The sequence below is a fragment of the Meleagris gallopavo genome, chromosome 20, assembly GCF_905368555.1.
Source record: "Meleagris gallopavo chromosome 20, MGAL_WU_HG_1.1, whole genome shotgun sequence".
Taxonomy (NCBI): domain Eukaryota; kingdom Metazoa; phylum Chordata; class Aves; order Galliformes; family Phasianidae; genus Meleagris; species Meleagris gallopavo.
In genome coordinates, this window is record NC_139423.1 from 1,070,506 (window position 1) to 1,090,367 (window position 19,862).

The window sequence follows — 19,862 nt, forward strand, 5'->3', positions numbered from 1 at the left end:
TTAGTGGAGACCAATCCTTCTCCTTGGTGCCTGGTTTGTGTTGGAGGAACATGCTCACTGAGGTGGGGTACTCTGTTCCCTTTTTGATGTAGGTGGGCATGTGTTTAGGATCAGGAACATGCAGAAAGTTGAATTTGAGGATCATGCCACAATATATATGCCCAAGGAGAAGGAATCCAGCCCTTCTGTCAGTGTGGAGGAGAATTTCTGACAGGCTCTAAGGCTGTTTTGTATGTCTTCAGGCACTTTGGTTATCTTCTGCCTAGTGCCTCTCCCTCTGTATATTCCTGTTGACTGTTCAGGTAAGCTAAAAGGGCACTGTGAATGTGATTTCATAGAGGCTGATTGCTTTTCCTTGTCTGCCCTTCTCCTTAATGCTGTGTTAAAGCAGATGGATGGGAAGTACTCTGTTTTGTCCAGCATTTAGTGACATCATTGTGCTCTGTGCAGAAAGCTGATGGAGCCATCACTGCCCAGGCCTTGCTGGAGCTCAGGGAGCAGCCAAGAGTAGGCTTGGACCAGTGGAACCTGAGCACCAGCAAACCTTCTGCCTCGGGGTCTTGAGAGAGTGATGCAGGTGCAGAAGAAGGCTTTGGTACATGAGTAGTGCCCTGAAGCTTGCCTGGCCCTCAGAGAGTAGCACAGAGATGCCGAAGGCTTATGCTTGAAAGTGTAGGAAGGTTTCCCATATGGTTGTTCACTAAATGCAGTGACCATCTCAGAGGAGCAGGAACTCTGAGTCCAGCTGCATGCCCTGAAGTGGAAGCATGCGGCATGAACCATATTACAGGCTGGCTTTCACAGCATCTAAAAACCTGGTCTTGGCTCTTGGTGGAGGTGGTGACAAAGAGACAACCAAGCCGATGGCAGCCTACGCCATGGCACTTGCAGGGCTGTGCAGGTGCCTGGGCTGACAAAGTGGAGAGGGGGTGATTCCCTGAGTGAATTATTCTGCTTCCCACACTGGCCTTTGCTCGGATACTGCTACTTCATTTTGCGGTGTAGACCTGCCTGTGTCCTTATTTGTGCCTGTTTAGCAGAGCTCATAAATCCAGCAACAGCAGGCTTATAGGAAAAGGCCTGTGATAGGTGGTCCTGGCAGATTTTGGCCCTCGTGACTTATTTTGCTATTGAAAATGGTGGTGAGGCAGCAAAGAGGAAAGGTAAGTTGCCTTGTTCTGACTTCACACCCTGGGTGAAGGAGTTCCCTCTGGAAGAGGGAGAGATTGTGCTCTCCTGGGACCAACACAGTAGGAGAATGAGATCCTGACCTTTAGGGAGGGAAAGGTGGAAGAAAGAAGGATGCTGCAGTTTGAGAGGATGGAGAAGTGGGGCTGAAAGAGGAGGGAACAGCCCCTTGGCTAGGCCCCAGAGTAACATAAAGAGACATTTCCTGGAGATCAATAGCGTCTCTGCTGAAATACAGAAAATTCTTGGAACTCTTGGGTTAAAAAAAAAAAAAAAAAGAGCTTGGAAAACAATCAATCTTCTGTCTGAAAATGCAATAAGCAGGGAAAACAAGTTCCCCAACTGCTTTTGTTTTCACTCCACTTTGGTTTGAGTTTTGCCTGTCTTAAAAAAAAAGAAAAAGAAAAAGAAAAAAAGTAAATCTGCTGAAAGCAGACTTTGAGTTTGAGCCACATCAGCCCTTTTCAGAGCTGGCTTTGGGGGAAACAATTCAGGCAGGCCTGCCTCAAAGCCGTGGTCCTGCCAAGAGAATTCAGATCCATTCACTTCAGTTCCTTGTTGGACTGCTTGGATCTGGATGCCTGCTTGGATCTGGATGCCTGTTCTCTGCCAGGCTTCGTGATGGCAGCAAAGAGTGATTATATTAAACTGGCTGTGGCTGTGACATTATGCCAGGTTGCTGCCTTTGACCAGAGCAATGCTTAATGCCACTGCTTGTTTTAATTGCAGAGTAGAAAACACGTTTACTGCCAGATTATGCCTTTTCATTGAAATCAAGTGCAAAAGCTCAGGGGTTGAGGTTACTGAAACCTGAGGTGTTGGCATGAGATTTGCTTTTGGGAATAACTGGAGGAGCCCAAGTTGGGCTGCACGCCTGAGCTGGGCCTCGGCTCCTGGGTCCTTGGGGCTGAGCTGAGCTTCAGCTTGTGGCCCTGCCTCTCGACCTGTCTCTCCTTGGGGCCCCTCAGGTTGCGTTGTGTTTTTCGCCTGTTGGCAACAAGCTGCGGGTCCGCAGCAGGAGGTTCCCCGCCATCGTGAGCTGCACGGTCATCGACTGGTTCCAGGAGTGGCCGCAGGAAGCCCTCGAGTCCGTCAGCCTCCGCTTCCTGCGAGAGACAGACAGCGTGGAGGTGAGCACCTTGTCCAGCCCTCACAGGGCAGCGTGGGCCCCCCAGAAGCAGGGCCAGGGTCATAAGTTTTAGGTATAGTCAGTGAAATGATTTCTGGCCTTGCTGACCAGAAAGGCTGCTTACAAATCAGTGCAGAAAATAACTCAGCACTTCTTCAGGAGGGGAAACTGTTTACGAGGGTGAGTAGTGATGGGACGAGGGGGAATGGTTTTAAACTGAGACGGAGGTTTAGGTTGGATATGAGGAGGAAGTTTTTCACCCAGAGGTGGTGAGGCACTGGAACAGGTTGCCCAAGGAGGCTGTGGATGCCCCATCCCTGCAGGCATTCAAGGCCAGGCTGGATGTGGCTCTGGGCAGCCTGGGCTGCTGGTTGGTGACCTGCACATAGCAGGGGGTTGGAACAGGGTGAGCATTGTGCTCCTTTCCAACCCAGGCCATTCTGTGATTCTATAATATGATATGACAAACATCTTTCTCTCACACGCTTATCTGTCTGTAATTCTCAGGGCAAAAAGATGTCAGTCCAGATCTGCTGCTGGACTAAGGGAGAGGCGGTTCTGTTTGTTTAGTTTTTCAGGACAGGGTTTGGGAAGGATAAAGTCTACAATATTTCTTTTTATGTGTGCACACATTCCCATTTGTACAGAAGAAAAGCTCAAATTTCTACTTAAAAGGCTGTAATTTTGATGGAGTTGAATGCTAGAAAAATTGCTTGGAATAAGATAAAGTATGAGATAAAAAAGAAATAAAAAGAGGTATAAAGTGCATGAGCAGATGAAGTTATTTTAGAGATAACAGAATGAAAAGGGATCAACTCGGATGTTCCGTCCTGGATTTTGCTGCAGCAGAATAAAAAGTTAATAAATTCCTTTATATATGGCACAGGTCTGCACGATATATTGTTGTTGTGTTTGAGATATTTTCTCTTTCCCTTCTCATCTCACTTCCAGGCTTCAGTGAAAGAGTCAGTAAGCAAATTCATGGCCTACGTCCACACAAGTGTCAATGAGGTATCCCAGCTGTACCTGAGCAACGAGCGGCGGTACAACTACACCACTCCCAAATCATTCCTCGAGCAGATCAAACTCTATCAGAATTTGCTAATGAAAAAGAGAAAGGATTTAACAGCAAAAATGGAGCGGCTGGAGAACGGCCTGGAGAAGCTCAACAGTACATCTGCCCAGGTGAGGAAAGCCTGGGGTCATACAGTGGTTGTTTGGCTCAGGGAAGGGCTTTATAGGCTGAAGCTGTGCAGGGTGGAAAATCTGTGCTAAATCCTGACTGACTTGAACTGGATTCCTGGGGCATAAGTTCTGTTCTGTACTGGAGGGGAGGAAGGAAGAAATGTGCGTGTGGTCTGTGCTACTTGGGTGGTGCTAATCCCAAATAAAAGCTCACAGAAATTAAAACAAGATAGGGAACCAGCTGGGTGTGTACATCTTCTTTACATGGTTATATTCCAGCTGCAGTGACAAAATAACTTAGAAAATGCAGGAAGATCAGTTGGTTTTGGAATTTCATCCAGGAAACCTATATTAACTTCAGCAAGATTCCCATCTTTTAAATTAAACAAAGAATCCTTTAAAAATGAAGCCAGTGTTCATTTATCCTTGTGTTATGCTATCTGTCTGTTAGGAATACAAGTGCATGTCTGAAATGTAGATGAGCTGTCCTGAAATCCCCCACTAGAAGCATGACTGGCATGCATCTGTGGCAATGACTGGATGTTGTTCTGAGTATTTCACAACCTCTCTTCACTGACTCCAACTGCCTGTTTTTCTCTCCATTTCATATTCTATTAACTCTTATAAATGTTCACTTACTAGCTCCTACCAAAGCAAATGGGGTCTCCTGAAGCTGCTCCAGAGGAGCGTGGAGGTTGCTGTGAGTGAAGGTCTAGCATGCTCAACCACTTTCCTGTGTGCTCTGGTGGCATAAATCATGTCTGTCATGCTCAACAAGTTACGTGCTTGGTGGGAGGGTGATACATGGGTTTTATTAGTGCCTCTCGACTCCAGTAGTCTACATCTCACTTAAGCAGTTGCTTTCTGCATAGCGCAGGACAGGTCTTTGAGGACAGGGGGATGGAGCAAACATGTTTCTTGTACCCTTTGCAGGTTTCAGCACCTCTTTAGAAAGTAGCTGAGGTTTACCAGCTGTTAGAGGAGACCACTCATTGCATCTTGTGAAGCCAGTTGGAGCTGAAAGCATTTGCCCTCACTGCAAAGCAGGCCTTACACCTGCCTTACTTGTGGTGGCAAGTAACTCCCATGACACATGGGGTGCTGCTGGTTTTGCTGATGCCACAGCAGTGGACAAGATGATTTACATCTGTTCTCTGTCAAAAGCAACTAAGATAGAGGAACAAGTCCCAGTAGTGGTCAAATGTGGGGACCTTTCCTGTGTGCTTCAGGCTTGTCTCCATGCAGGTGTTGTGTTGGGAAAGGCTTACTGACATGGGAGCTGGGCAGTGTGGGAGGACTGAGGATGGCATGAGAAGCCAAGCACTGCTAGGCCTCCTGTCTTGTAGGTTTTGGTGTTGCAAAAAGAGTGAAGGAAAACAAAACTCACGTCTGCTTGGAGTAAGGCTGGGGTGAGAAGTACCTGTTTGTGAAACTGATTAAGATGCAGAACAGTCAGGACAAGATATGTCAAATTAGTATCTAAAATTAGCACTGGGGGCCTAAAATTAAACACCTAAATTATCAGATGTGCGTAACAGTCAAAACTGCTGTTGATTTGGAACCAGAGTGCAGATATTTGGTGTTACTGGAAATCATACCGGGAAGTTCAATCTTGAATATGGATTTGAAAGTCTGAAGTTTAACATTCACTCATGGAAATGGCTGGGCTTGGTGCTCAGGTGCTGTCTGTAGCTTGGTGGTGCTTGGAAGCAGCATGCTGTGGTTTTGGATGTCCAAGGCAAGGAAGGAACATTGTGATACCTGGGTATGAACTGGCTGTGCCATAGGACTGAGGACTTGTGCTTCCTCTGTCCCTGCTCTGTTCTCCTGGTACGTGGGCACAGGTGAGGAGCTGGTGAGCAATTCTGTGTATTTCTAGACCCTGCTCAGTGTCCCCCCAGCACTTTTGCAGGTAATTATTACACTTTTTTGACTTAGCCGGTCCAGTTTCAGGATAACCTCTCCCCTTCCTTTTAGTCTCCATTTCTTTTCTTTTGGCATTTGGTCACCAACTTTTCTTCTGTGGAAGAAATGTTTTTTGTTTGGCTGCCATGTAGATGGTGGTTGTCATTCTCTGTACTCAGAAAATCAGAAGCTGGCTTCCAGTTATTAGGACATAATGGAGTTGGGAAGATTTGTGAGATGAGTCATTTGTTTTTCAGTGGTGTTTGCAATGAAGAGGTCAACGCTCTGCTCAGAGCCCATTGCTGAGTAATTTTGAGGATGACTTTGGTTAATATTACATATCTGGATTCTAGATTCAAGTCTGGCTTGCTCTATCAATTAATTACTGACCTTTGTGATGTATTTTGTGTTCTTGAAGCAAGGCAGGGACAATCAGATAAAATGAGTCTCCTGGGAGTCTGCCCTCCAGGTTTTCTTTAATAATTCTTCTTCTGTCTGGGAGGTAGGCAAGTACTTCTTCCCTGTTGGAGTCACAGTACATTACCCTTGAATCTCTAATTTGCTTTATTCTTTCCCTGTCCACGTCACATTACTAATTGCTTATCAGCAACTGTCCTGGACTCAGGAAGCTGCTCGCATGTTTTTCACATTTCTTACCGCAGTTTGAGACTGAATATTGACCTTTTGTGTCCAGTGGTGGCAATCAATGTTCTAAATCACATGCTGGATCTGCCTGCTCACACCTTGATATGGTCATTACATTAATGATGCTTATGGGAATGAGGTTAATAGTGTTCTCTCTTTGATTTGGGATCGTTGTCTGCTGTGGTTTTCTGTGCCACTTTTGTCTTGCTTTGTACTGTTACCCTCGTGTAATTCTTGCTGTTTCTTCTTACCAGCCACATGGTACTTAGAGGGAATCTTCTGCTTTCACCAGTGCTGGCAGACACTGGAAAGGACAGTGGTGTTTGTCTTATCTTCCCTGGGGGTGGCAATGAATCTTCTGGATTATTGCCTATAAAGCACATCTCGTGTTGCTGCACCAGTAGTTGTGAGAGCTCGTGCCTTTCAAGAGGGGTGAATGCCCAGAACTGTGCTCTTACTCAAGACATGAGGCAGTCTCTTCCTGCCTTACTTGTGAAGCTGCTTCTCTATTTTAAGCAGCTCTCTGTAGTCCCGATGTATGTGCCTTTGTCCACATTGCCCCAAGCCTTTTAGTGCTTCCTGGGCTCTGTATTTAGGCTGTGGATTTCTGATTTTCAGCCTTCCCATCCCATTGAGTGTCCATTGTTTCCTTTGTACGGAGACGAGATGAATAGGGGTTCCTGGCTTCAGTCTCCAGAGTGGCTCTTATTGTATGGAGACAAACAAGAGGTTTATCTCCATCAGCCTTCATCCTTTCCATCTAAAACACCCGTTCCAAGGAACTGGTACTGAGGGAGTCGATGATATTTTCTGTGCTCGTCTCTGCTTGCATTGTGCTGTTTTGTGCATCATGTCGTTGCATTCTGGGTTGTTGTTTGTAGCCCCAAGCAGGGGCACTCTGGAGCTCACCCAGGAATGACCAGGGAAATGCAACTAAGAAAGAAGCTTGGAGGATTGCAGTTGGCCCTGCCAATCTGAATGGTTAACAATACTTAGGTATTTTTTGGGGCAGATGTGGACTGGGAATATGGGGTAACTAGTCAAGAAGGGAGATTGTGACTGCTGGAGAAGTCCTGGGCTGTGGGAGGGCGGATGGCAGCTGTGCTGGGAAGGCTTTCTGCACACCCCTGGATAACAGATTTTAGTAACGGTCAGGCTCTAGGTTTGGAAATGCAATAGCAAAAAAGGAAAGCCTAGCTTTATGCACGAACTTTTAGGATGGAAGGTCCTTCTTGGTGTGAAAGAGGGAAGTGTGGGGCCTTCTGTTACCGTAAGATCTATAGACGGAGGAGAGCCTTTCATGCTTTTATTTCTAGCAGCACTCTGTTGGGGATGGCTCTGCTTGCCATTGATGGGATCATGTCTATGGGTTCTGCTGTCCCTGTGCCTTCCCAAGGGCAGTGGTGTGAGGTCTCCCAGTAGACCGGGGTCTCCTCAGGAATTTTTGATGACCTTTAAGGGTCCCTTCCAACTCAAAACATTCTGTGATCCCTGTGATGTGCTGGAAGGAGAAATGGATGTGACAGACTGTTATTGCTCTGGATCCAAGTGTGGGATTAAGAGAAACTGTTTGCTGTGCTGAAGGGGTGAAACTGGAGGAGTAAGGTCATCAGTTTGCATTCCTAACACCACCCCCAGGAAATCACTAAAGACAGTGAGTTTGGTTATGTAGGCATTGCTGCTGGCTCTTTCTATCTGCTGGACAAACGCTCTTAAATTGCCCTTGCTCAACTGCAATTGAGCTTTATCCTCGCTGAGAAAATGTGATGGTTTTCTAGTGTGCCCCCAAGCTCTGCTGGAGGTAAGGAAGGCTGCCAGTCGCCAGTGTCCCCCCAGCATGCTGAGTTCTGCTGGCAGAGGGTCCAGCAGAGTGCCAAGATCTGCGCTGCAGCCCCAACCTGCACTGTTTCTGCTGGGGCTTAACACATAACCCAAACCAGTTGGACAGGTGGCTTGGTAGCACACATTTCTCTGAATTGAGATATTAAGAATTCTTTCAAGAACAGCTCTAACTGATTTTCCTGATTATTTTCTTTTTCTTTAATCCTGACAATACGTTCTTGGCTGAAAGCAGGTTGTGTCAGGGCATTGTCTGTTTTCACAGTCAGTGCTGAGGGCTGAGTATACATCTGTTCCTTTTGTAGAGCCGTGGAGAGCTAGTGGGTTATAATCCCTTGTTTGCCTTGTTGTAGTCATGTAAAGCCACAGAGCCCCCAGCTGTGTGTGCGTCCAGCACGTGAGCACTGATTTGGGGCAGGTCACAAGCCAGATCTGCAATCAGCAAAGCCTCCCACTTCAATTTCCTGCAATCTCAAAAGACTCAGAGCTGCATGAGAGGTTGCTCTCTGGTTGCTGACTGAGGGGATTACATGCTCCCGTGTGTCTGGAGCTGCTGGGATTTACAGGCGCATCTTTGTGCAGGTTAAAGCAGTGCTGTAGCCCAGGGCAGCAGGAGGTGGAAAATGAAGTGTGCAGTGCAGGAGTGCAGTGAGATTCCTAAGAAACCGTTCTCCACTTGAAGCTGATGACAAACGTCAATAGCTTCAGTTTGTGTGTGTTCCAAATGGGGCTCTCTCTCTTTGTGCATAAAAGCAGAATTGTGAACAAAAACAAGCATCTCACTTCCCTCATGGTGAGAGTTTTTACATGGCAATGCTGTACCCCAGGAGCTATTAACAATCCTTTATGAGCTCAACAGCAGGACAGCAAACGACTCCGCATCCGCACAGAGGCTGTGTAAAGTCATCAAAGCGGCTTTTAGAAAGAAATCTCCTGTCCTCGAGTGAGAGCCGGCGCGAGCTCCTGGTTGTGCAGGTGCTGCAGCCATTGCTTGGAGGGCTCCTGCCCTGCAGGGCTCAGCTGCTGTTGGTGTGTGGTCCTCAGAGCACCCACACTTCTCTGGGAAGCAGTGCCAGGATCTCACCAGTTCTAGGTAGAGAATTTCCTCCTAACATTGAACTTAAATCTTTTCTTTTTTAGTTTAAAGCTGTTACCCCTTGTCTTATTACCATACTCGCTGACAGAGTCCTTCCCCAGTTTTCCTGTAGGCTCCTAGAGGTACTGAAAGGCTGCAGTGAGGTCTTCCCAGAGCTTTCTCCAGGCTGAACATTCTCAGCTCCCTCAGCCTTTCTTAATGAGAGAAGTGCTCCAGTCCTCTGAGCATCCTTTGTGACCCTTCTCTGGATGCCCTCCAACAGCTCCTCATCTTTCTTGTACTGGAGGCCCCAGGTCTGGACACAGTGCTCCAGATGGGGCCTCATGAGAGCAGAGGGGGACAGTCCCCTCCCTGCCCACTGCCAGCCCTCTGCTGATGCAGCCCAGGGTACTGCTGGCCTTCTGATTTGCAAGCACACTCTGTTGGCTCATATCAAGGTTTTCATCCACCAGAATACAATTTAACAATGGCTGTTGCATTGATAGGTGGGTGAAAGCTGTGTGAATTTGGCTTTATAATGAGAGCAGCTGCAGTGATCTGGTGAAGCTTCTGTGTTGTGAAAAAATAATCCCAAGAAGAGGGGTATGCCCAATATGAGGGCTGGGCTGGGACAACATCCTTAGCAGTAAATCCTTCTGGTTCTGATTCCTTCCCTACAGGGTTCCCGCTAGCGGCCTGCTGTGCTTTGTACACCGTGCACATGGGCTCTCCATCCCTTACTTGAGAAACCAGGAGTGAAGCAGAACTGCAGCGTCCTGCTGACAAACAGAAGTAGTGCTTTTCTGTGTTCCCAGAGCATTGCTTGTTTTATGCATGGCCCTTCCATACTGTTAGCTATCGCTGGGTCCCACTCAAGTGGGGCTTGTGCTGTCAGGCAGGGTAGGGGAAGCAGGGTGCTGAGCAGCTGTGCACCCACATGTACTTCTTTCCCCCAGGTGGATGACCTGAAGGCCAAGCTGGCAGCCCAGGAAGCAGAACTGAAGCAGAAGAATGAGGATGCCGATAAGCTGATTCAGGTGGTGGGTGTGGAGACGGAGAAAGTGAGCAGGGAGAAGGCAGCTGCAGATGAAGAGGAGCAGAAAGTGGCACTCATCACGCAGGAGGTCCAGCAGAAACAGAAGGACTGTGAGGAGGACCTGGCCAAAGCTGAGCCTGCCTTGGCAGCTGCCCAGGCTGCTCTGAACACCCTCAACAAGGTAGGGCTGGGACTCCCATGGGAAGCTGGATCTCTGCAGTAGGGTCTGTCATTGCCATCCTCTGGCCCAGGTTTTGGGGTGTTGTGTTGATCCCGCTTCACTTCCTTCCTGGGTTGTGCATACTTGGTCAAGAGGCTGCTCCAGCTGATCTTCAGCCATGGCCATAGAGGGGCGGGAGGACCTGGAGGTGGGTTCCTTGTATGCAGCTTTTCTCCACTAGCTGATGCCACTGCTCATCTTCCTGACCCATAAGGAAGGGGAAATTGTTCTGCTGTCCCTATCGGGTCCCAGAAGTCTGGGCTTCGTAACTGTTGCAGAATCTGTAATGTTTTGTTTTAGTGAGAGTGTTTGCTCTGGGTGTTATTATGCGAGCATACAATCAGCCCAGTGGGAGCTGTGTGCCACCCACAGCACCACCGAGGCAGACTTGATGTCCATCTGCTTGGAGCCTTTTCCCCAGCACACAGCTGCATAGCAGGAACTGACGGCTTTGCACACGCAGCTGCCAGGCCAGCCCCACAGGTTGGTGTTCACACTGGTGGTGATCATGGGCATCCTCTGAATCCCCACGTGGCCCATCACTTTGGAAAGCAACTTGTGATGGGAGGACTCATGTCTCTCTGGTGCAGGGACAAAACAGTGTGAGTTTAGGGGCTGGCCTCGTCTTTTCCACCTGACTCCAGGTGTGGGACAGGATTCCTCCTGCCCTCTGTTCGCCTAAGGCATTTCTCAGGCCTTGCTGAGCACAGTGCTCAGTATCTGATGCACACTGCAAGGCCCCATAGGTGCACTCACAGCTTGGCTTTCTGCTTCATACAAAAAGGGCTGGTGCTGAAGCCTCACTGGGTCTCTGCTGGGTCTATTCTGTAACCAAGCAGCCTTTGGGTGGAACGACTCTTGGTGGGGCCATATGTTCCTGCAGACAGGACCACTTCAAAGGGCGAAGCCACTGGGGAAATCAATAACCAGGAGATGGCTTCCTGCAATCAGAGATGTCCCAAAGGGATTGATTTAAGGAAGGATTTGTTACTTTGAGAAGATTTTTACAATTAGAGTGGTCCAGGAGTTCCTTTTTTGCAGCCCTGCACTGAGATGTGCCTTGGCAACACATTCTTGCCATTGGTCTCCTGGCTGCAGTGAGAGCAGCACCCGGAGCAGCAAGCTCCTGCTGCTCTGCAGGCACAGAAATGGCTGTGCACCAGGTGCAGCCAGAGAACCAGAGTTATCTCCATGATCAGAATGGCTCAGTCATGCCTCAAACCATAGCTCTGCTTTAGAGGAAAATAAAATGAGTCACCAGGAATGGGTTTCCAAAGCGATGATGTCTCCCCAGAGGTGGAGCAGAGTGGCGCAGCGGAAGCGTGCTGGGCCCATAACCCAGAGGTCGATGGATCGAAACCATCCTCTGCTAAGCTTTTGTGTGATGGTTGGACTGGATGATCATCTCCAGCCTTTCTGCTCCTGTGTGGCTTGGCAGCGGGGCTGTGCTGTTTTGGCTTTTACTCCTGGAATTGAAAGGGCTGTACAAAGGGGCCATGTCTGCATCCTCGTTACTTATGGTTTCATGTTGGATTTGCATATGGTTTCTTTTTTTTTTTCCCAGATACCTGCAAGCAGCATTAGCAGAGCTCTCTAAGCTGAGAGGTAGCTGCAGATTTGTTCAAACTGAAGCTGCTGCAGCCTCTCGTGCGTCCCTCCAGTTTAGTGCTCACAGCTTCTGCAGGGTCTGGTGGCAGTGTGACTGTCTGAGGCAAAGTGCGAGGCAATTTAAAGTGTCTCTATCTGTAAGCATAAATAAAAAGTTCTGACTTGCATGCTTCCACGCTGCCCCTCCTGTCCTGAGCAACCACCACAGCAGTCCTGGAACCCAACATGGGGCTCAAACCCACGACCCCGGCACTAACAGTCCCATGCTCTCCCCACTGGGCTACAAAAGTTACTTGTGTATTTAATATAAATAGTAATTTAGATATTTATCACATGGACCATGATGAATGCCATGTAGAAATTATTGTAGGCCCAGCACAGGGAGCACCTGCAAAATCAGAAATGCACATCCATATATGATAGTGTGTTTGAAAACATGGGAAAACAGGTTGTAGAGATAAGAGAAAAGCCCTTTTGCCTCTCACAGTGCTGTTTGCTTGTGCCATAGGCATACCTGGGCTCTTCCTCAGCACCCACATCCTGTAGGCCCTGGAACACAGGACATGGGACTTCACGGGTCTGTGCAGCCCACTCTCCTGTTTTGGGATGATGATGGCATACCCACCTCAGGACTGCCTTCCCCCCCGGGGTCTCTGTTAGGCAGCTCTCCACGAGGAGGCAGCAGCCGTCCTGCAGAGATGGGTGGGCATCTTGGAAAGGTGCTTGGCCAGTGCTGCCCAGTGTTTGCAGGGATGACGATGAGCCAAAGACAGTGACAGTATCAAAAGCAGTGACTCTCCTCCAAGTTGTATGCAAGGGGTATCCCCCAGGATGATCGAGAGACATCCAGGGATGCCACAGTGGTCAGTGTTTCTGAGGCAGGCAGCGCTTGGTTCAAGCATCCTCACTCCAGTTCCCATCCTGCAGGTGTGCCGACGGATGGAGGAAGAATTCAGAGCAATGTATTGAGTTGTCCTGCTGTGGAAATGCTCACTTCTTGGTAAAAAAAAAAAAGCAGCAGTACCAGCTCAGCATTCCATTACCAGGGAGACAGAGGTTGAACAAGGACTGATGTCAAAGCCATCCTTGCCACCCCAAGCACCAGAGCGCTGCCTGTATCCAGCCAAGCAGGGATTCGGGATGGAGGAGAGCTTTCTGTGGCATTCTCTGTGCCCACAGTCAGCTCCATGTCACTGAGCACGTTAATTAGAGACGTTTTATACCACAAGTGCACACAGCTCCCAAGGGTCTGTCTCTGTCAGCTTGATTATTAACAAAAGCTAGCAGCAAGCAGAGACAGCGCGCTTGGTGACAGCTTTGTAGCTGACACCTTTCTCCCAAAAACAAATGCTCAGAGGTACCAAACTTGCTTCAGTAGACAAACTGATGGAAGCAGAACATCAGGGAATGCAGATTAGAAGTTATTGAGAGCTGGTATAAACAGGAACTACAGAAATTCACAGATTTTTCTTAAACGGGTATTGATTCTAGCCCTTGTCCTTGTTTTGGCTGCAGTCTGGGATCTGAGAAGAGCAAATTTACCTGTGCTGTTTTTTTCCATGGAAAAGCTGACTTGTGTGTGTGCACAGAGAGAGGGTTTAGGTGTTAGCAGGGTTTTGTGTTTAGGTCAAGATTTGACCTGCCTACTGTTAGGGATGCACTGAAACTGCCTGACTTGGCAGCAGGGAAGGTCAAGCATGCCTCCAGGAATCAGCCCGTCCCTTTTGAGAGCCAAGCAGCTCTCTCATGAGGGAACTGCTCTGCTAAAGAGCGTTGGTTAAAGTGCCTGAATTGGGGCTGGGTGATGGAGACACAGCTGCATGCAAACTGTAATGTGTGAGTGTCTCTGGCACAGGGAGAAGCTGAGCATCAAGGGAGCGTGAGCTGCCCTGCAAGGCAGTCTTAGAGGGGCTGGAGACTGCTATATAGAGGTTGTTATCTGGAAAGGTTTCTCTTGGCCTTATCCCATTCTACCAGGAGTGCACAAAGCTCCTTTCTGCAGAGCCCTGGGCTCAGGGAAGGGTTGGGAGTGTGGGGAGGAAGAGTGCGCTGTGCTGGTCCTGGGTGGGAAACCAGGAGCTGAGTATGGGAGTGGAGCACATGCCATAAACATGCACAGTGGTTATTGAGAGGCAGTAACTTTCAGGTGGAGCAAAGCCAGTGTATCAGATCTGCATCTCAGGTGCCTGAATATATTAGCAGTGAAACAAACAGAAAACCCATTTGTTTTTGTCTAATGACTTCATTTTCCCTTTTCAGAAGAACCTGACAGAACTGAAATCCTTTGGGTCACCACCTCCAGCCGTCAGCAATGTCACCGCTGCCGTGATGGTGCTGATGGCCCCGGGAGGAAAGATTCCCAAGGACAGGAGCTGGAAGGCAGCGAGAGCCACCATGGCCAGGGTGGATGGGTTCCTGGACTCCTTGATCAAGTTCGACAAGGAGAACATCCATGAGAACTGCCTCAAAGCCCTCCAGCCTTATTTAGAGGATCCCGAGTTTAATCCTGAGTTCGTTACCACCAAGTCCTATGCGGCAGCCGGCCTCTGCTCATGGGTGGTGAATATCGTGCGCTTCCACGAGGTGTACTGCGACGTGGAGCCCAAGAGGCAGGCCCTGAGCAGAGCCAACGCTGAGCTGGCAGCTGCCCAGGACAGGCTGGCCAGCATCAAGGCCAAAATTGCAGTAAGTGTGGAAGAGCACAGCAAGCCGTGGCATGGGCTCGCCTGTGAGTGGGACCCATCGTGCAAGTCACTGCTTTGAGGAGAAATCCTCTGCTTTGGGGAAAGCTGCTTCTCCTCCCTCATGTATTTTTAAACGGGTGGATCTGAGGGTTGAGCAGGTTGTAGGGCTTTTATCTCTCTTTTATTGCTGCTTTTTGCATTTCATCCCCAGGCTCCACTCCTGCTTGTGCCTTAATAGGATGGCTAGTTATTAATTCTTATTATTCGTACCTAACTTTTAAGATGTGATTTGCCTCTGCTTACAAAGTGCTCAGAAAACTAGTTATCTCAGAGCAGTGAGAGGTTTGGTGTGCTGTGCAGGGGCAGGGAGCAGGGCTGCAGCTGGCTCTGGCCAGCAGAGCCTGGTGATGCTCTGCAGAATGAAGACTCTTCCAGCTGAGTCTGCTAATTTGTCCTAGCCAGCATGTCTTTGCATCATCCTCAGCTTAAGAATAGAAAGGCATCACTGACTAGGTGAAATCACTGTGATTGTAAGTGGGTTCTACAGAGAGCAGCTGCTTCAAAACCTGTTTTTCTACCCAAATCCCTGGCAGTGCCTTCTTGTACAAGCAGGGTGTGGAAGCAGGCACGGGAGCACCCTGTAGAACCTGCCTTTCCAAAGTGCTTGGATCTGGGATCCCTCTTGGTGATGGATGGGTCCTCCATGGCAGTGCTTTTGTACTGATAGCAGGAATCCCTTTTCAAAACCAAAGTGTGTTGTCAGCAGGGTTGCCAAATTTCTTTCCATAAGTTATGTCAGCTTGGGATGTGCCCCTGGGGCAGCACAGTATCAGTACACACCTCTTCCCCAGCACATCTTCACGATAAGAAGTATCCAACTCTCTTGCTGCCTCCTAGAGCTGCTTATTCTTGATGTGTTTGCTGCACTTTCAATTAGAAGTATATAAAAAAAATTCTACAGCAATCCAGTATCCTCCTCCAGCTGCAGATATGACATGTACAGCACCCAGACAGAGATGGGTTCTTAGAGGTCTCCTTTTCCCATCTCAGATGGGCGATTGGTTCCTTGTGGCTCCTAGATGTTATTTTATCAGATCATGCATCTGTAATAGGGTTTTATGTGTATGTGAATATATATATATATATATATGGACATACATTTATGTGCATGAAGAGATATAAACTTTTTGTGTTATTAATTCCAAGGCAGAGAAAAGACCATTCTGTTTTCCAAGATACTGGAGAGCTACAGATATCCCCAAAATAATCCTTTTTCATTTTCAAGTTTGTTTCTAGTGCATAGCTCAAGCAGTGTTTGAGTGATTTACAGGCAGTTAGCCTTAAGCATTTTGCACTGGGTTCAGATAAGATCAATTATTGCTTCTGCTTCTCTTATCAGAACCAAGAGGCTCCCAGTCCTTGTGGGAGCTGCTGACTTGTTTGAGACTGAAGCAGTGCTGTCCAAGCCAAAGGCCCTACTTTAGTAGCACGGGGGTATTTCAGGTGGTTTGGGCTCTTTGTGCCTGAAGTGCTTTGCAGCCCACCCAAACACGTGCTGGTCCCAGCTAACACGTGCAGGACACGCGGTGCAGCAGATGCAGTTTGGAGATGGCTCCAGGATACCTCCAGGTCTTCGAGGAGCCACCTAGGGTTTTGAGCAACAACTTGAGGCCAGCAGAGCCTTGGTCTGCAACCGAAGTGGCTACAGCATCGGGAACCACAGAATTCTCTTTTCTTAGCTGCCTTACTTGTTTCTCACTTGTAGTGCTGGCCATCAGCACCAATGGGCCTTTCTTTCCCAGTTCACATTCACACCAGGGCAGAGCCAGTGGATAAATGCCTTTTTGTGTTGTCTCTGCCCTATGCAGATGACGCAGCAGTGAGGAGCAGTTGGTGAAGCTGCAGAGCTCACCACTGCTCTGTGCTTCGTCCCAGGTGCCAGCCAGGCCGTGTGCAATGTGGTGGAGCGTGGTTCTCCCTGCTGCAGGCTGCAGAAGGAGTTTCCTTAAGACTCTGCTGTTATTTTTTCCCCTTCTTTCCTATGCAGCGCCTCAACGAGAACCTGGGAAAGCTGACAGCCAAGTTTGAGAAGGCCACTTCTGACAAACTCAAGTGTCAGCAAGAAGCTGAAGCTACAGCATGTACCATCACTCTTGCAAACTGGCTGGTGAGTGGCAGCAGATGGGAGTTGGCAGCAGCATCAATGGGAGACGTCAGGTGCTGCTGAGATGCCGGCCGTGCTCACAGTACTTCACAGCCTCTAATCTTTATGGAATGCATTACATTTCCTGCCCTCCTGCAAGTTTTTAGTAATGAAAAGGAATTTGCATTGGCTGTTTTCATAGATTGGAGTAGGCAGTGCGTGTGCTTAAAGAGATGCTGTGCACTCTTTGCTGTTCTCGTGTCCTTTGTGTGATTTAATTGCGTGATCAAGTATTAATGGGACCAAAACTCTACAAGCACAGAGATATATGGTAAAAAGAAAAGTGGGAATATAGGAGAAGCTTTGCAGGTTTTGAAGTGACAAAACGATAATGGTGAAAAGCTGAAAAAGCAGTGCATGCCCCTGTTATCAGTCCATCAGGGTGCATCACCGGCTGTTGTATCTTCACTACATGCAGCCTCCAGAGCTGTGCTGGGCGATGCCCTTGTCACTGCTTCACAGATACAAGATAACGGCTTCTGTTCCTGCTGTGCTGCTGGCTGGAGCCCCAGCTTTGTGCCTCCTCATGCTTTGCATTTGGGGTTCTGTGCTGGCTGTGTGGTGCAAGGAAATGGGGCTTCAGGAGGTGGTCCCACAGGCAGAGGGGCTGGAGCTGCAGTGCCGGAGAGGTGGTTGTGGTCCATGAAATGTTTGGCCCTGTCCTGACAGCCCAGCCCTTGTGAGGATACTGAAGGAGAGGATGCTCCCTGCCCAGAGCAGAGGAGATCCTGCATTCAAACCACTCTCCTGAGAGAGTCTGGGCCCATGTCCTCAGGCGATCATTCCGCCTGGTCTGCAGGTGTTCAGGGCTGGAAGTTGCTTTCAGTCTCTCCTGTAGGAGCAGCTGCTGCTGGTGAGGCCAGTGGCAGCTTAGAATACAAAAGTATTTCTCGAAGTGCTGCTGGATGCAGATGTCTCTGCTTGTTCTACCAGCCTGTGGCTGTGCTGGTCAATGGTTTGTATATAAAGTGGTCCTCTATCCCGCTGTGGTGAGAAAGAGAAAAGAGTCAAATGGTTTAAGCATTGCACTGTGCTGGATTCTGCTTCCTGCTCTCACACCTTCTTAGGTGACCTTCAACAAATTGCCTTAGCCTGGATTTCAGGTGAGTTTCCACAGGCGTTTGAATGCACTCAGAAAACTGCACAACTCCCCCACCTGCACACTTTGGTAGCGGTAAACGTGAAAAACAAAGAGCAAACAAACAAAACATGCTTTGTTCTTTAATCTGCATGTGCCTCCATGGGAAGCGGGCACACAGCGCTGCTGTGGCACAAGCACTGCTTTGCAGTCAGGGCTGTGATGTGCTTAGATAGAGGAGTCAAAGACAAACAGCAGATAAGTCCGTTCCTGTGCTGATGGAGATCTCTTTCATGCAGCCACAGAAGGAGTTTTATGCTTTCATGTTCTTCAGGTTAAATCTCGCTGAATGCTTCCAAAACCTTTAATTAAAACAGGAAAGTGGCTTTTTTGTTCGAAAGAGCTGCTTCTATTTCTGGAGGGATTTTGCAGGATGAGTATTTCCCTGTATATATATCTTTCCACAGCCTAACGAAATCCTGTTTAATGTGATGCAGAGATGGATCATGGCTCTGAGTCATGTAGGAGTCAGTAAATACAAGGTACAAGAAGAAAATGTTTTGAGAAAGAGAAACAGAAACAGTGGTTTCAGTTCTTTCCATAGAAATATATATGCATGTGTGCATATGTTTTACATTGAATGTGGCTTAATTTCACCTCCATTAGTAGCACTGTAATGAACAGCCTGATTTCTTACGGGTGCATGCATGCTTAGCATGTGAATTTGTGGCTTAAAACATGATGTCTTCATTGAGGTACAACTGCAGTGTGGCGGTGAGGGAAAACTGTGTTTCTTTTTGAGGGTTTAGCTATGTTTGCAAAGTTGTCCTTGAATAACAAAATGAGCAAGTACTGTAACAAGACGTATTCTCATTTGAGAGATGTGTTGTTACATGGTTTTATGGTTTAGTAATTTCCTCTAAAAGAATGCGTCCCAACCTGAAATCAAGATAAGACATTGGCATACATTTTAGAAAACCTTCCTTTGGTTGAAGTTGAGGTTTTTGCATTGATGTCTGCCTGTTCCTGGTCTGCTAGCACTGGGTTTGTGTCATGGGCTGTGTAGTCTCAGAGAAGTAACAGCTGTAGGAATACATTTGCATTTGAGCACGTTCATTAGCTCACTAATTAGCTGGGACTCTTCACAGGCTCATGGGCAGCACCTGCATATAAGCAGAGCTTGGTCAAATGATCTGCTGGTGCTGGACTCCATCCTTTGTTGGTGAGTAACTCAACACGGTTCCCCTTTGTTTGGGTACACAGCTGACAATTCGTTTTGTGTAACAGTTCAATTGCTTTCTCTTCAAAGTCTGCTTTCCTCTCCAAGTGCTCTGGTAGCCGATTTTGGAAAGAGCCCTTTTGCTGTCAGACCTTTGTAAAAACATGGTTGCAGACTTGGAAATCTTGAAGCTGTTACAGCAATTCAAAGGTGGTTTACAAGTGAATCCTTTTCCCCTTTGGTGTTGTGTGAGCAAACGGAAGCAGTGTGCAGCCCCGTCTGCTTCCCAGGTGGGAACGTGGGTCCCTCCTATGGTTCCATCAGGCTCTTACTTACAAAAGGAAAGTGTTTCAGTGATGGAGTTCTGAGTCTTTCCTTGAAGATCATCATAGAGAAGCAAACAAAATACTAACAGGAAAAATGAGGATGCTTTCACATGTGTGTGTCATCATGGTAGAAGAGGGTGTTGCTATTTTGGGGCAGATAAAGGACACTGCTGGGCTTCGGGCTTTCTGCTTTTAATTGTGATCATTGTTTTTCAGCCCCACCAGTCCCTGCTGACATTCCTAAGCCATTTTCATTTAGATTGAATTTGGACTTCTACTCAAATGCTGTACATTGCTGTAGCAGGGACCACGATCTGTCACATCCTCCTGTACCTGCAGAGGTGATGCCCAGGGAAATGAACTTGGAAAGTGGTTTTGCTCTGCTTTTGGGAGTGTGGAGTCCTTCTTCCGACTGCACGTGTAACTGAGATGAGCTGTACTTCATTTTCTCCATACTCTACTCTGCTAATGGCATCATTCCCAGCCTGTGCCAGAGTGTGCTGTCCCTCCTTCAGCATCAGG

General features: G+C 48.0%; 1 protein-coding gene and 1 non-coding gene across 4 annotated transcripts in view; both read left to right on the top strand.

The window, feature by feature from the left end:
- Positions 1-19,862, top strand: part of DNAH9 (dynein axonemal heavy chain 9) — a 184,053-nt gene that overhangs the window by 88,141 nt on the left and 76,050 nt on the right. For all 3 annotated transcript variants that reach the window (XM_085240268.1, XM_085240269.1, XM_085240270.1), the window contains 5 exons: positions 2,157-2,318; positions 3,269-3,502; positions 9,923-10,183; positions 14,090-14,515; positions 16,562-16,681. In XM_085240268.1, coding sequence (XP_085096394.1) covers positions 2,157-2,318; positions 3,269-3,502; positions 9,923-10,183; positions 14,090-14,515; positions 16,562-16,681 — 1,203 coding nt within the window. The remainder of the gene's footprint in view (positions 1-2,156; positions 2,319-3,268; positions 3,503-9,922; positions 10,184-14,089; positions 14,516-16,561; positions 16,682-19,862) is intronic.
- On the top strand, positions 11,523-11,594 carry TRNAM-CAU (transfer RNA methionine (anticodon CAU)). The gene has a single exon. It is a non-coding gene; the product is annotated as a tRNA-Met (tRNA).